The 13,787-nt window shown below is 44.6% G+C and overlaps 1 protein-coding gene across 1 annotated transcript; it reads left to right on the top strand.

The window, feature by feature from the left end:
- Positions 1-264: 264 nt before the first annotated feature.
- On the top strand, positions 265-5,184 carry LOC119280174. Its single transcript, XM_037561121.1, has 8 exons — positions 265-520; positions 1,332-1,671; positions 1,912-2,011; positions 2,097-2,208; positions 2,374-2,482; positions 2,687-2,852; positions 3,750-3,843; positions 4,413-5,184. The coding sequence occupies exons 1-8, from the start codon at positions 392-394 to the stop codon at positions 5,067-5,069; spliced, it is 1,707 nt and encodes a 568-aa protein (XP_037417018.1). The 5' UTR covers positions 265-391; the 3' UTR covers positions 5,070-5,184.
- The last annotated feature ends 8,603 nt before the right edge of the window (positions 5,185-13,787 follow it).

The raw sequence follows: 13,787 nt of genomic DNA, 5'->3' as shown, positions 1-13,787 counted from the left end.
TTTTTTGGGTATTTTTTTAATTTAGTGTTCGTATAGGGTGTGGAGCACCCGGGTGCTACAAATCTGCTTCCATTGTAGTATATACTCCCCTGGATCTAGCGTTGGATCTCCACGAAACGGTGTCCTCGCATCTGGGCCGTTGCTTATCTGTCTGAAGGTGCTGCGGTGCGTAACTGAAGATGGGCTTGCTTCCCTGACACCGCCGCCGCCGCTGTGCCCGCCCCGACGTCGCCCATCGAGGACGAGACCCACCGCCGCCGGATTGCAGCCACCCGACTCCCTCCTCTGCCCTCGACGACGTACACCCACCGCCTGCCTCTCTTTCCTGCCTCCTGGTATCCGAGGTCTCACCAGCGCGGCTAGTCGGAGGTGTGGCGGCGAGCGCGCGGGGATGATGGAGGACGTCGGCTCCGGTGACGCGACAGTGCAAGGCAGCCGATGTCAAGACCCCATGACGCCGCCAGATCTGTCCCCGCCGCCTCCTTTCTCAGGGCCCACTGGACGTTGGAAATCCCCCACGGTATCTTGTTCTTTGACCCTGGATTAATCACCTTACTGTTACCATGCCTGCGCTCCTTTAGATTGGACGGAACGGAATACCTCGCTTCGTAGATGGGCGAATCACTGTTAACCTTGTTCAATCTGCTATACTGGAGTAGCAATTTATGTTAGTCCTGTTATTATATAGTTGAGTGTTAATAATTTTCTCAGTGTATATGTAGCCTGTATAATTTTGTACTGATAAAATAGGCAGGCAGTACATTTGTCTTGATGGCAGCATAGGGCTCAGGGTAGTCTGTGTAGTAATTTTGTACTGTAAAACGTGTGAAAATTGCTGCCTGCCCGTACCGTACTTTGGCATGGACAGTCAATGTGATACGCTATTCTGCATTATTAGATATAATCTACATATGGTAGTATAAGGGGTCGTGTACATTACTCCAAATGGATGTGAGCTGGTGGGTTTGCTTGGGATAAGGTCATAAGACTCGCAAGAATGGACGAGCACGCTTCAAAGATATATCAGCTCCTACCTGCTATCACTTCTCTGATCCACTTGTCTTGTTATGCAGCATCTATTTTAGTGCTAGATACATCTGTTTTACCGACAAGTAATATGGATCGGAGGGAGCAGTCAACATGATTCAACATGTGATTTTTTCTTCTAATGATGCAACTTGAACTCAGCTTACTTCCTATGCGGCTTACTTTCTTTGTCACCTTTGGTCCTTATTGTTTTCTTGTAAATGGCTGGATATAAGCGGATCCAATGTTTTTCCCTTTAGAACTAACTTGCAGAGTAGTATCATGGAAATTCATATTCTCTTCAGGTGACAAGTTATGTTATGGAAACTGAAGACTTGTTTGTGCCTGTTTGGGTAAAAAACTACAGTGAGGAAAGAAGGAAGAACTGGGTGCCGTCATCGTCTGATCTCAAACTACTTTCGCTCAATCGTCTTAAACAGCAACAAGCTTGTGAGGATAACCGCAAGGTGGGTGTGAAGGATGTAAGTTGGAGGAAGAAGTGGGTGGCGGCGTGGATGGATGTGGTGAGTAGGAAGAAGTGGGTGGCATATACAGGCATAATCATCATGGTCATGCTTGTCATGGCCGCCATCCCGCATGACGAGGACTACCACAACTTTGCCGACCAACGCACACTTTTCCTTGGTAATTAACCTCTGGTTCACGCTCTCTGTCCCATCATCAGTTTGCCTTTTGAAGAGTAGATTCAGCTAAGTTAAGCTCCACTCGGAATAAATGATTCTGATTGTCAACACCGAGTACCTGTGCCCTCTGCATATAGAATAAATCATGAACATTGTTTTTCTGTGCAAGGAAAGTCTGGGGTAAAGTTATATGGTTTAATACTCTTGATAATAATGAATAGCGTTTATGCCTTATTTGCAGGGATCCCTAATACGCTGAATGTGATCTCAACAATCCCCCTCTTTTTTGTCGGTCTCGCCGGGCTCATCCTTAACCACTACAAAAGCTATTTTAGGCTATGGTGCAGACTTAATGCTCATGCTAATTTTGGTTCCTGTTTTAACTTGAATTAAGATTTCAAGCACTAATATTTATCCTGCTGGCAGGTCACAGGGGGATCTCTACACACTCTTTGCTGGTGTCAGTGTTGCTGGCTTTGGTTCATGCTATTACCATCTCAACCCAGAAAATGGCACGCTATTTTGGCACAAATTGCCAGTAAGTCTTCCCTAGACCTTCTATGCGGTAGATATAACATTCAGCACCATGTTTGTACATAAAATTGCATGGAAAAGAAAAAGCGGCATAAATTCACCCTCTTCTTGTTCCTACTTTTGTGATATTTAATATACTGAATGATGACATATTGGTCTTTTTGTCAAGATGGTGACCGCTTTCACATCTTTTGAGGCCATTTTCATTATTGAAACTTTTGATGATTGGGCAAGAACAAAGTCCCTTGCATCAACAAGCTACTGGTTATGGGCAGCAGGTTACTCTTGTTCCTGCTCAATATAATGCATGCATTTTCATTATTTGTGTAGGTTACTATTTGTGATTCACCTCAATTTACTGGTTTTTTTATAGTTAGTTTCCTCACAAGACATGAACTTGTGTAGCCCTTACTGAAAGTGCAATCTGATATGACCTAAGTTATACAATCTGATTTTTTTTCTGTTCTTCAAAATAATTTCAGGATTGTACGTCCTTGCCAGAGTAGAAGAGTTTGCGGACAAACAAATTTATAGGTGGACTCTTCAGATTGTTAGTGGGCATACTCTTGGTCATTTATGTGCTTCGATGGTACCTCTTTTTTTGATTCTCATGTTAGCAGAAAGGACAAGGCCAATTGAACTAGAAAGGTATGAACTGATAATTTCATAGACTGCATGATTATCTGTACTTCTAGTTTTTTACGTGTTAAGTGGATTTTGATTCAACTGCGCACACTAGTTTTTACCAAACTTAATCTGATGAGCATATGTCCAACAAATACTTCCCTCCTTCCTTTCCGAATCTTTGTGGTTCATCATTCATTGTAGCTCTGGTAACAATTTCACCACATTAAGGTGGGATGTGCTGATGCAACATGGTTTTTTGTTTGTGGGGTGAAGGGCATGTGCTTCGAGATGGGGAGTGTGACATCCATTATCCACACAATATATTTGAAGCATTTATTGGATATATATTTATTTAACAATCTTCTAAAAAATTGTTAACGCCACTGTCTTGCATAATTTTACAACAACAACAAAGCCTTTAGCACCAAACATGTTGGGGTAAGCTAGAGCTGAAACCCATAAGATCTCGCAACCAAGTCATAGTTCTGGCACATCCACACATGGATAGCAAGCTTCCAAGCACCCCTGTACATGGCTAGTTCTTTGGTGATTCATTTTCTTTTGGGTTTCATCTCCATAAGAGTGGCTGAGTTTTGACGTTGGCTCGCCAAGTCTCACAATCCTCCTCCTTTACCAGGGCTTGGGAACGGCCACTGTCTTATAAGTTTGCCATACATTTTTCATTACGGTTTCGACTATGCCATGTTTCATTGCTTTCATTTGCTTATACATTTTTTCCATCACCAGAGTTTCTATTGGTCTGTAATTATATTGTAATTGTTATGCTGATCAAGGTGTTCTAAACTTCTAATGTATCAACTATTTTACCATATGCAGTACATGTTTTATGTCTTGTAGGATACAAGCGAAGAGTATAATTTTGATTATTGCATGATCTGACAATTTCCCTCATTTCAGACGCATGGTTCCAGTGCATCATCAACTAAATCTTACTTTCATGGTTTGCTTATTGGTGCCCAAGATGATCTGCCTCTGGGTGCCCAAGATACAGGTATGATAATCTGTCGATCCATGTCTGAACAAATAAGCGTCGCCCAACATATTGAACATGTCGCCACTTTGATCAAAAGCCCAACACTATACTCATCTTCACTAACCTCCCACGACAATTGATGCATTTCATGCCATATTATGTGTATTATATTACTCCCTCAGATCCGTAGTAAGTGTCGCAGCTTTGAACTAAGACTGAACTAACCTTAATACACTGATAACTTTACTTCCATGTGTCTTCTACATCTATTATGCCTTCTCCATGGTTTCTACTACCTCCGTCCCATAATATAAGAACGTTTTTGACACTACACTAGTGTAAAAAACGTTCTTATATTATGGGACGGAGGGAGTAGCTTACTAAGATGTGGCTCTCTAGCATACGTGTCATTCTTGCTTTGATATTTAATTTTTTCCATAATCTAATTGACTTCTTTCCCACTCATGCAAACTAGGAAGTGCTTTTTCACGTGTGACTTAGGGCTAGTTTTTTTGGGGCTTATGGGTGGCTGCCAAAATAAGTTGCCCCCTACCCAGCTTACTCACCATGTTGTTACTTTGAATCAGGTTAGTGTCACCATTTGCGAAATCAGCATTCTGATGTGGGAGTGTGGTGCTCGTTCTGTTAATCAGGCAAAGATCTCTGACGAGGAAGCAATGTTAGAAACCCCAATTCCTGCTTGGGAGACTGTGTCACAAATCCACGGCCTTTGGGGGATGGACATTTACAAGAATAAGGTGCTTCAGTTTTTACAGAGTGAGCGGTCGGATGAGCCCTTTTTTGGATTATGGGGCCCGCCAGGTGTTGGCAAGACACGACTTCTTTCACTCATTGCTGCTAGCTATGCCGATTCATTCCATCCCATCTTATTTCTTGATGGTGGCAGCAGCGTGATAGTTATGCAACATCATCTTGCTTCTTTCTTGAAATTGGATTGGGAGACGATGTCGGCGTTAGAGGAGCATTGCCGAGCTAAGATCATCACTGACATTCTAGTGCAAGACAGTTTTTTGCTTCTACTAGACAACGTTTATGATAGACCCTACCCAGACTTGGTAGCTGTTGGTTTGCCGATGCCTCTTGGGTGTCATCAAAAGGTTGTTCTTACATCAAGGAGACAGGGTGTGTGGATTCATGGGATGCACGATATCAAATATTGTGCAGATGAAGTGCCTCGGGGACGAAGATGCTTGGAGACTTTTCAAGTACCATGCGGGAGTTGAAATCACAGAAGCTGATGCTGAAATTTACGATTATGCAAAACAGGTGTATTTCTGTAGAATACTTTATAGCTATACTTTTAATAATTGTTGGTGCACTAATTTGTAACTTACTTGGTACTAGATGGTTCGGGCATGTGGTGGGTTGCCTAGAGGCATACGTGTCCTTGGCAAAGGCGTTGCCCGAGTGACTGGTAGTGGTAAGGATCTATTTGCTTGGCAGTTCGCGTACAGGAAAACCATGGGAAGAATTCGACATCCCGAGGAAATGCCAGAAATAGCGTATGTTCTGGTCTAGGTAAGTGAAAACTGTGAAGTTGTGATAGCTGATAGTACATGCGCAAGTGCTCAAGAACCCCTCGCAAAAAAAATGTGTATTTCTGAAGGGAAAAGCACTTGGTAGTAGTTCTCATTGCAAGGCTTGAATAAATTCCAAATGGATGTCTTCATCTTGGTGAAGTAATCTTCCCTTCCTGTAAATCAGTCCAGAGTTTGTTTAGCATTTGAGTTTACGAAACCGTTGGGATTCATGCCCCTGACAGTTCTTCATAAGCATTTTTTCATTTCCTGCGCAAACTCAAAGTTGGTCTCACCTGGGTATCGTGTCCAATGGATAAACTTGCATGGGAGATTTCCTTTTTAGAGCTTCAGGAGTTGCATTTGGTATCAGCTTTTTTTTTGTTGATATAACTGAATAATCTGTGCTAGGTATAGCTGTATCTTTAGCTGCACCAGTATTGCCAGGATATGAAGTTGTATGATCAGTAGCCTGCCTCTCTAAGTCTTGCATCTGAGTCCAGCGGATAGACTTTGATGGAAGATTTGCTCGCACAAGTTGTAGTATAGGCGGCACATTTTATTTGGCCGAGTGTATAAAGGAGCAGATAGCACAACCCTTCTTGGGATTTGTGTGACATTTGCACAGCAATCAAAGAGGAATTAAGTGCCTTTCACACAAGTGCATGTAATTACTCCCTCCGTCTCATAATATAAGAGCGTTTTTTACATTAGTGTTATGACAAAAACGCTCTTATATTACGGGACAGAGGGAGTATTATTTACTCCATTTGTAAGCTAATATAAGATCTTTTAGATCACTAAGTAGTGATGTAAAAAAGATCTTATAGTATTATCAGTTTACAGAGGGAGTACTTGATAGGCCTAGCCTCTGCTTTAGCTTTGCAGTTGATTTCACTCTGGTAGTGCACATTTTCCCCTATGTCTCTTTTATGCGTGCTAATGTGAAGGACCGCTGCTCTGGTTTCAGGCAACTTGTGTGTGGCTCGTAGGAGCTGCAGAGACATGGTTGGACTTCATTTCTTGTTGCTGCCACAATCAGGAGTTGAAGAGTCCAAATGGCTCTGGAACCAACTCGTAGAAGTTGGCATATTCAATTAGCTCGGTATCGGCCCACGGCTCTCGTCCTGAAACCCTTGCCCTCGCGTCACTCCCTCCCTGGGGCGACACAGGCGGCGGCTATGACCCCCTCGACCGGCCCCATCCCCACCCTCCTCCCCTCGCCGTCGCCGGTGAGATCCGTCGGGCGAAGCCCGCGCGGATCCGGCGGCGGCGGGGCCTGCTCTTCCCGTTGGAATATCCTATTTAACGCATATTGCGTCAAACTGTCGATCTTTCGCACAGGCTAGTGATCGAGCGCTGAAATTGGGCCGGCCCGTTAACGTGTAACAGTGCTTCCGGTTTTAGGAACTTCCAGAGATTCCCAGCAGGTTTTATCGGTTACCGAGTTTTCTATACTTTTTTTACTTCTACTTTTTTTCTTTTTTGTATACGTTTTTTTTCTTTTTTTATTCTTTCTGTTTTTCTTTCCTTTTTCATATTTTTCTTTTTCCTGTTTTTTCTGTTCAGAAATTTTAAAAGGAGAAAGTTAAAAAAATCTTCTCATCTTCAATTTTTGTTCACAATTTTAAAAAAATGTTCATGTTTGACACAATCTTCATGGAATTCAAAAACAATTCTTGTTTTCAAAAATTGTTTGAAATTCAAAAAATGTTCTCTTTTTCAAATTTTGTTCATAGTTTTGAAAAGAATTAGTGTTTCGAAGAAGTTAAAGAATTTCAAAAAATGTTCCTATTTTCAAATTTGTTCACAATTTCATAAAAATGCTCATGTCCAAAATATGTTCAGTAATTTCAAAAAATATTTTCTTTTTCGAAATTTGTGAACCATTTCAGAAAAATGTTCATGTTTAAAAAAAAATTCGCGGTTTCATCGTTTTGTTCGCAATTTACAACAAATGTTCCCATGTTTCAAATTTTGTTCACATTTCCAAAAAAACATACAATATAAATTTTGTTTGCATTAAAAATGTTCTGTTTTAACTTTTTTGTTCTGAACTTCAAAAATGTTCATGTTCTCCATTTTTTTTCAGAACACAAAATCTGTTCGTGACCCCAGGAGATATTTGGAAATTTGAAAAAAAAGGTTCACATTTTTCGTAATTTGTTCGTTTTTTCAAAAATGGTAAATTTATTGAAAAATTGTTCGCGCTTTGGAAAACTGTTCGGGATTTGCAGGATTTGTTCGTGTTTAATTTTTAAAGTGGGATTTCAAAAAATCTTCACTTCTAAAAAATGGAATATAATGAAATTGCAGCATTCAAAACTGCTCACTATTTTTAAGAAATGTTTTCGAAATCTCAACGCTTTCTGTGTGGTCTTATAATGTATTGCACCTTGGTGCTCAGTTGTTGTTGTCTGGTGTAGTGGCGAGGGGCTCGCTGTGAGTTGCGTGAGGTCGTGGGATCAAATCCCGTCGCACTCTAATGTTTTTATTTATAGCCTTTTTCGTGTCGTGCGACAGGAAACAGATTGGGCCGGCCCAGTAGCGTGTCGCCCCTGTGCGTCGAGCTGCTGTATGACGCAAAATGCGTCATATAGGAGGTCTCCTTCCCTTTCACGGTTTGGGGCGCTCGTGGCGGCGGTCTTCGGATGGTGGGCAGCGTTCATGCTTCGCATCCGCTATGGGGTGGAGGTGCTGCAGGGATGCGGTGGGGGCCTGCTGGTGGCTGGTCGTGGCGTGGTGGCGGGGTTCGTGCAGACCCGATCTGGGCTCGATCGGCTTGCTGCTCTCGTGCATGGTCACAGCTCATGGCGCCGCTGTGGTTGGCCATGTTCCGCAGTAGGGGTGCTCTTTCGGCCGGTTGCTCGTTGGCGGCTCCAGCTTCTGTGCTCGTGCACTGGCCACGGCGCGGAGGCACTTGGTGCTGTGGTGGTTTGGCCCTAATGTTCTTCATCCGCCAAATCGTCTTTCTGCTGGACTTCGACCTCTTCGATCTAGGTGCTGACTAGTTTCGGTTTTTCCATGAGAGATCTATACGGATTCGCATGTGTCGCCCCAAAGTACCTAGGTCAGAAAGTTCCGATCGCGCGTGCTCATATTATCAGCTGGCACGGCTTCAAGTGGGCGCGACGCGAAGCTTCGCTTTCTTATCGGAGTCACGGGACATGTCTAAGTCAAGATTTCCAAGGCATTGCTAAAGGTGAAGAAAGTCATGGCGGCTGTGATTGGAGGTCTTGAAGCATTGGCAAAAAGGTATATTGGATGCAATGAAGACCGTGTGCTAGGTGTATCGTGGCTTGCAGCAGCGGCCTTGGCAAGCGGGGGGCGGCAGCACCGGAGAACGGCAATTTTGGTGGTGCTCCTCAAGTACCGAGTCTCGATTCCCAGGGTGAAAACCCAATGTCTAGCCTTTATTGGTTGTACCTGCCAATGACCTTATTGAAGAAATTGTTTTTGGTTGAATCCAGACTTCCTCCAGGGTGAAAACCCAAGATCTTCGATCGGGCAATGGCAATGCTTGTGCATCATTTCCTTCTTGGAGGCGTTGCTTTGGAGGGCCTCTTTTGTAATCCTGGTGTTGTCTTCGGTGGTGGTTAAAGTGCTACTGTTGTTAGTGATTGATCACCATGGTGGGGCTTTTTTCTTTCTTCATTACTTTTTTCTTTTTTGGTTGTGCGTATCCTTGGTGTCTTTGGACATCTTGTTGGTATAGCGGTCGGGTGTAATTGGTATGTTCACGATATTACTATATTCCCTTTCTCGAAAAATATATTCAATTGACTCTCGAAAAGCAAACTAACTCGTCCCCGACGTCGCCTCTCTGGCCACCCGGGGGAGCCCCCGTGCCCTCCCTTCTCGCCCCCCTTCCCGCCTCGCCGTTGACGGAGGACTAAACCTCTTCCACGAACAAAACATGATCAACATCAAGACTCCATGGGTGTTAGATTCATTACTATGTAATCTAGATTATTGACTCTAATGCAAGTGGGAGACTGTTGGAAATATGACTTAAAGGTAATAATAAAGTGGTTATTATTGTATTTTCTTAATCATGATAAATATTTATTACTAAAGCTATAATTGTATTGATCAGAAACTTAAATACATGTGTGAATACATAAGCAAATACCAAGTCCCTAGTAAGCCTTTACTAGACTAGCTCACTGATCAAATGACGGTTAAGATTTCCTGACCATAGACATGAGTTGTCAATTGATAACGTGATCACATCATTAGGAGAATGATGATGAACAAGACTCATCCCTTAGCTTAGCATATGATCGTTCAGTTTATTGCTACTGCTTTCTTAATGTCAAATACATACTACTATGACCATGAGATCATGTAGCTCCTAGATACCAGAGGAATACCTTGTGGGCTATCAAACGTCACTTCATAACTAGGTGATCATAAAGGTGCTCTATAGGTACCTCCGAAGGTGTCCGCTGAGTTAGCATGAATCGAGATTGGGATTTTCACTCTGTATGACGGAGAGGTATCTCTAGGCCCTCTTTGTAATACAACATCACAAGAAGCTTGCAAGCAAAGTGACTAAGAAGTTAGTTACAAGATGATGTATTACGGAATGAGTAAAGAGACTTGCCGATAACGAGATTGAACTAGGTATGGAGATACCGACGATCGAATCTCGGGCAAGTAACATACCGACAGACAAAGGGAACTACGTATGTTGTCATAAAGTTTCGACTGATAAAGTTCTTCGTAGAATATGTAGGAACCAATATGGGCATCTAGATGCCGCTATTGGTTATTGACCAGAGAAGTGTCTCGGTCATGTCTACATCATTCTCGAACCCATAGGGTCCGCACGCTTAATGTCCGTTGACGATATAGTAATATATGAGTTATGTATGTTGGTGACCGAATGTTGTTCGGAGTCCCGGATAAGATCACGGACATGACGAGGATCTCCGAAATGGTCCGAAGGTAAAGATTGATATATAGGATAATAGTATTTGGTCTCTGGAAGAGTTTCAGAATGCACCGGACATTTATCGGATCACCGGAAGGGGTTCCGGAAGACCTACGTGGAGTTATTGCCCCAAACAGGCCAACGAGGGGAGCACAGTAACCCACAAGGGGCTGGCGCGCCCCACCTCATGGCCGCTGCCCCTTGGGAAGGAAAAGGGGGGGCGCCTAAGGCAGGGCAGTCGCCGCCCCCCTCCTACCTTCTCTCTCCCCTCATGAAGGAAAGGGAGGCGCGCCTAAGCAGGCGCCCAGGGCGGCCGCCGGCCCCCTTGGGGGCGCGCCTAGGGCTGCCTTCCTTCCCCTCCACCTATATATATGTGAGGAGGGGAGGGGCGACACACAGACCATGACCCCAAGCCGCATGTCGGCGCCCCCTCCTCCTCTAGTTCATCCTCGTCTAAAACCGTTATGCTTGGCGAAGCCCGGCGTAAATAACTTCACCACCACCGTCATCACGCCGTTGTGCTGCTGTAACTCATCTACTACTTCGCCCCTCTTGCTGGATCAACAAGGCGAGGATGTCATCGGGCAATGGCAATGCTTGTGCATCATTTCCTTCTTGGAGGCGTTGCTTTGGAGGGCCTCTTTTGTAATCCTGGCGTTGTCTTCGGTGGTGGTTAAAGTGCTACTGTTGTTAGTGATTGATCACCATGGTGGGGCTTTTTTCTTTCTTCATTACTTTTTTCTTTTTTGGTTGTTCGTATCCTTGGTGTCTTTGGACATCTTGTTGGTATAGCGGTCGGGTGTAATTGGTATGTTCACGATATTACTATATTCCCTTTCTCGAAAAATATATTCAATTGACTCTCGAAAAGCAAACTAACTCGTCCCCGACGTCGCCTCTCTGGCCACCCGGGGGAGCCCCCGTGCCCTCCCTTCTCGCCCCCCTTCCCCCCTCGCCGTTGACGGAGGACTAAACCTCTTCCACGAACAAAACATGATCAACATCAAGACTCCATGGGTGTTAGATTCATTACTATGTAATCTAGATTATTGACTCTAATGCAAGTGGGAGACTGTTGGAAATATGACTTAAAGGTAATAATAAAGTGGTTATTATTGTATTTTCTTAATCATGATAAATATTTATTACTAAAGCTATAATTGTATTGATCAGAAACTTAAATACATGTGTGAATACATAAGCAAATACCAAGTCCCTAGTAAGCCTTTACTAGACTAGCTCACTGATCAAATGACGGTTAAGATTTCCTGACCATAGACATGAGTTGTCAATTGATAACGTGATCACATCATTAGGAGAATGATGATGAACAAGACTCATCCCTTAGCTTAGCATATGATCGTTCAGTTTATTGCTACTGCTTTCTTAATGTCAAATACATACTACTATGACCATGAGATCATGTAGCTCCTAGATACCAGAGGAATACCTTGTGGGCTATCAAACGTCACTTCATAACTAGGTGATCATAAAGGTGCTCTATAGGTACCTCCGAAGGTGTCCGCTGAGTTAGCATGAATCGAGATTGGGATTTTCACTCTGTATGACGGAGAGGTATCTCTAGGCCCTCTTTGTAATACAACATCACAAGAAGCTTGCAAGCAAAGTGACTAAGAAGTTAGTTACAAGATGATGTATTACGGAATGAGTAAAGAGACTTGCCGATAACGAGATTGAACTAGGTATGGAGATACCGACGATCGAATCTCGGGCAAGTAACATACCGACAGACAAAGGGAACTACGTATGTTGTCATAAAGTTTCGACTGATAAAGTTCTTCGTAGAATATGTAGGAACCAATATGGGCATCTAGATGCCGCTATTGGTTATTGACCAGAGAAGTGTCTCGGTCATGTCTACATCATTCTCGAACCCATAGGGTCCGCACGCTTAATGTCCGTTGACGATATAGTAATATATGAGTTATGTATGTTGGTGACCGAATGTTGTTCGGAGTCCCGGATAAGATCACGGACATGACGAGGATCTCCGAAATGGTCCGAAGGTAAAGATTGATATATAGGATAATAGTATTTGGTCTCTGGAAGAGTTTCAGAATGCACCGGACATTTATCGGATCACCGGAAGGGGTTCCGGAAGACCTACGTGGAGTTATTGCCCCAAACAGGCCAACGAGGGGAGCACAGTAACCCACAAGGGGCTGGCGCGCCCCACCTCATGGCCGCTGCCCCTTGGGAAGGAAAAGGGGGGGCGCCTAAGGCAGGGCAGTCGCCGCCCCCCTCCTACCTTCTCTCTCCCCTCATGAAGGAAAGGGAGGCGCGCCTAAGCAGGCGCCCAGGGCGGCCGCCGGCCCCCTTGGGGGCGCGCCTAGGGCTGCCTTCCTTCCCCTCCACCTATATATATGTGAGGAGGGGAGGGGCGACACACAGACCATGACCCCGAGCCGCATGTCGGCGCCCCCTCCTCCTCTAGTTCATCCTCGTCTAAAACCGTTATGCTTGGCGAAGCCCGGCGTAAATAACTTCACCACCACCGTCATCACGCCGTTGTGCTGCTGTAACTCATCTACTACTTCGCCCCTCTTGCTGGATCAACAAGGCGAGGATGTCATCGAGCTGGACGTGTGATGAACACGGAGGTGCCATGCGTTTGGTGCTTGATCAGAACAGATGTTGAAGGTGTATGACTGCATCAACCACATTGATAAACGCTTTTGCATAGCAATCTACAAGAGTATGTATATGCTCTCCCCCTCTCATAGCTATGCATCTCCATGGATAGATCTTGCGTGTGTGTAGAATTTTTGTTTGTTTTCCATGCAACGTTCCCCATCAGTACGATGCTGCTAGAGGCAAAAGGTGTTGGGAAACGTAGCATGCAATTTCAAAAAAAATCCTACGGTCACGCAAGATCTGTCTAATAGATGCATTGCAATGAGAGGGGAAGAGTGTGTCCTCGTACCCTCGTAGATCGAAAGCGGAAGCGTTTGTTAACGCGGTTGATGTAGTTGAACTTCTTCTCGTTCCAATCAATCAAGCACCAAACGTACGACACCTTTGAGTTCTCACACGTTCAGCTCGATGACGTCCCTCGAACTCTTGATCTAGCAATGTGTCAAGGGAGAGTTACATCAGCACGACGACGTGGTGATGGTGGTGAAGTGATCCGTGCAGGGCTTCGCCTAAGCACTACGTGAATATGGCCGGAGGCATAAACTGTGGAGGGGGGCGCCGCGCACGGCTAGGAATAGTTGATGCGTGTTCTAGGCGCCCCCTCCCCACGTATATAAAGGAATGAGGGGGAGGGAGGCAGCACTGGGCGCGCCCAAGTAGGATTCCTCCTACTTGGGCTCCTAGTCCAAGTCGGCCTCCCCCCTTTCCTTTTACCGGAAGGGGGAGAAGGGAAGAGAGGGGGACGCCGCCCCCTCCTCCTACTCCAATTCGGCCTCCTTCCTTGGGGGGGGGGGCACCCCTTGTGGGCTGGTGTGCTCCCCTCCTATGGCCCA

This window comes from Triticum dicoccoides, chromosome 3B (assembly GCF_002162155.2).
Source record: "Triticum dicoccoides isolate Atlit2015 ecotype Zavitan chromosome 3B, WEW_v2.0, whole genome shotgun sequence".
Taxonomy (NCBI): Eukaryota; Viridiplantae; Streptophyta; class Magnoliopsida; order Poales; family Poaceae; genus Triticum; species Triticum dicoccoides.
Note: the sequence above shows the minus strand (reverse complement) of the source record. Positions and strands in the feature narration are given on the sequence as shown.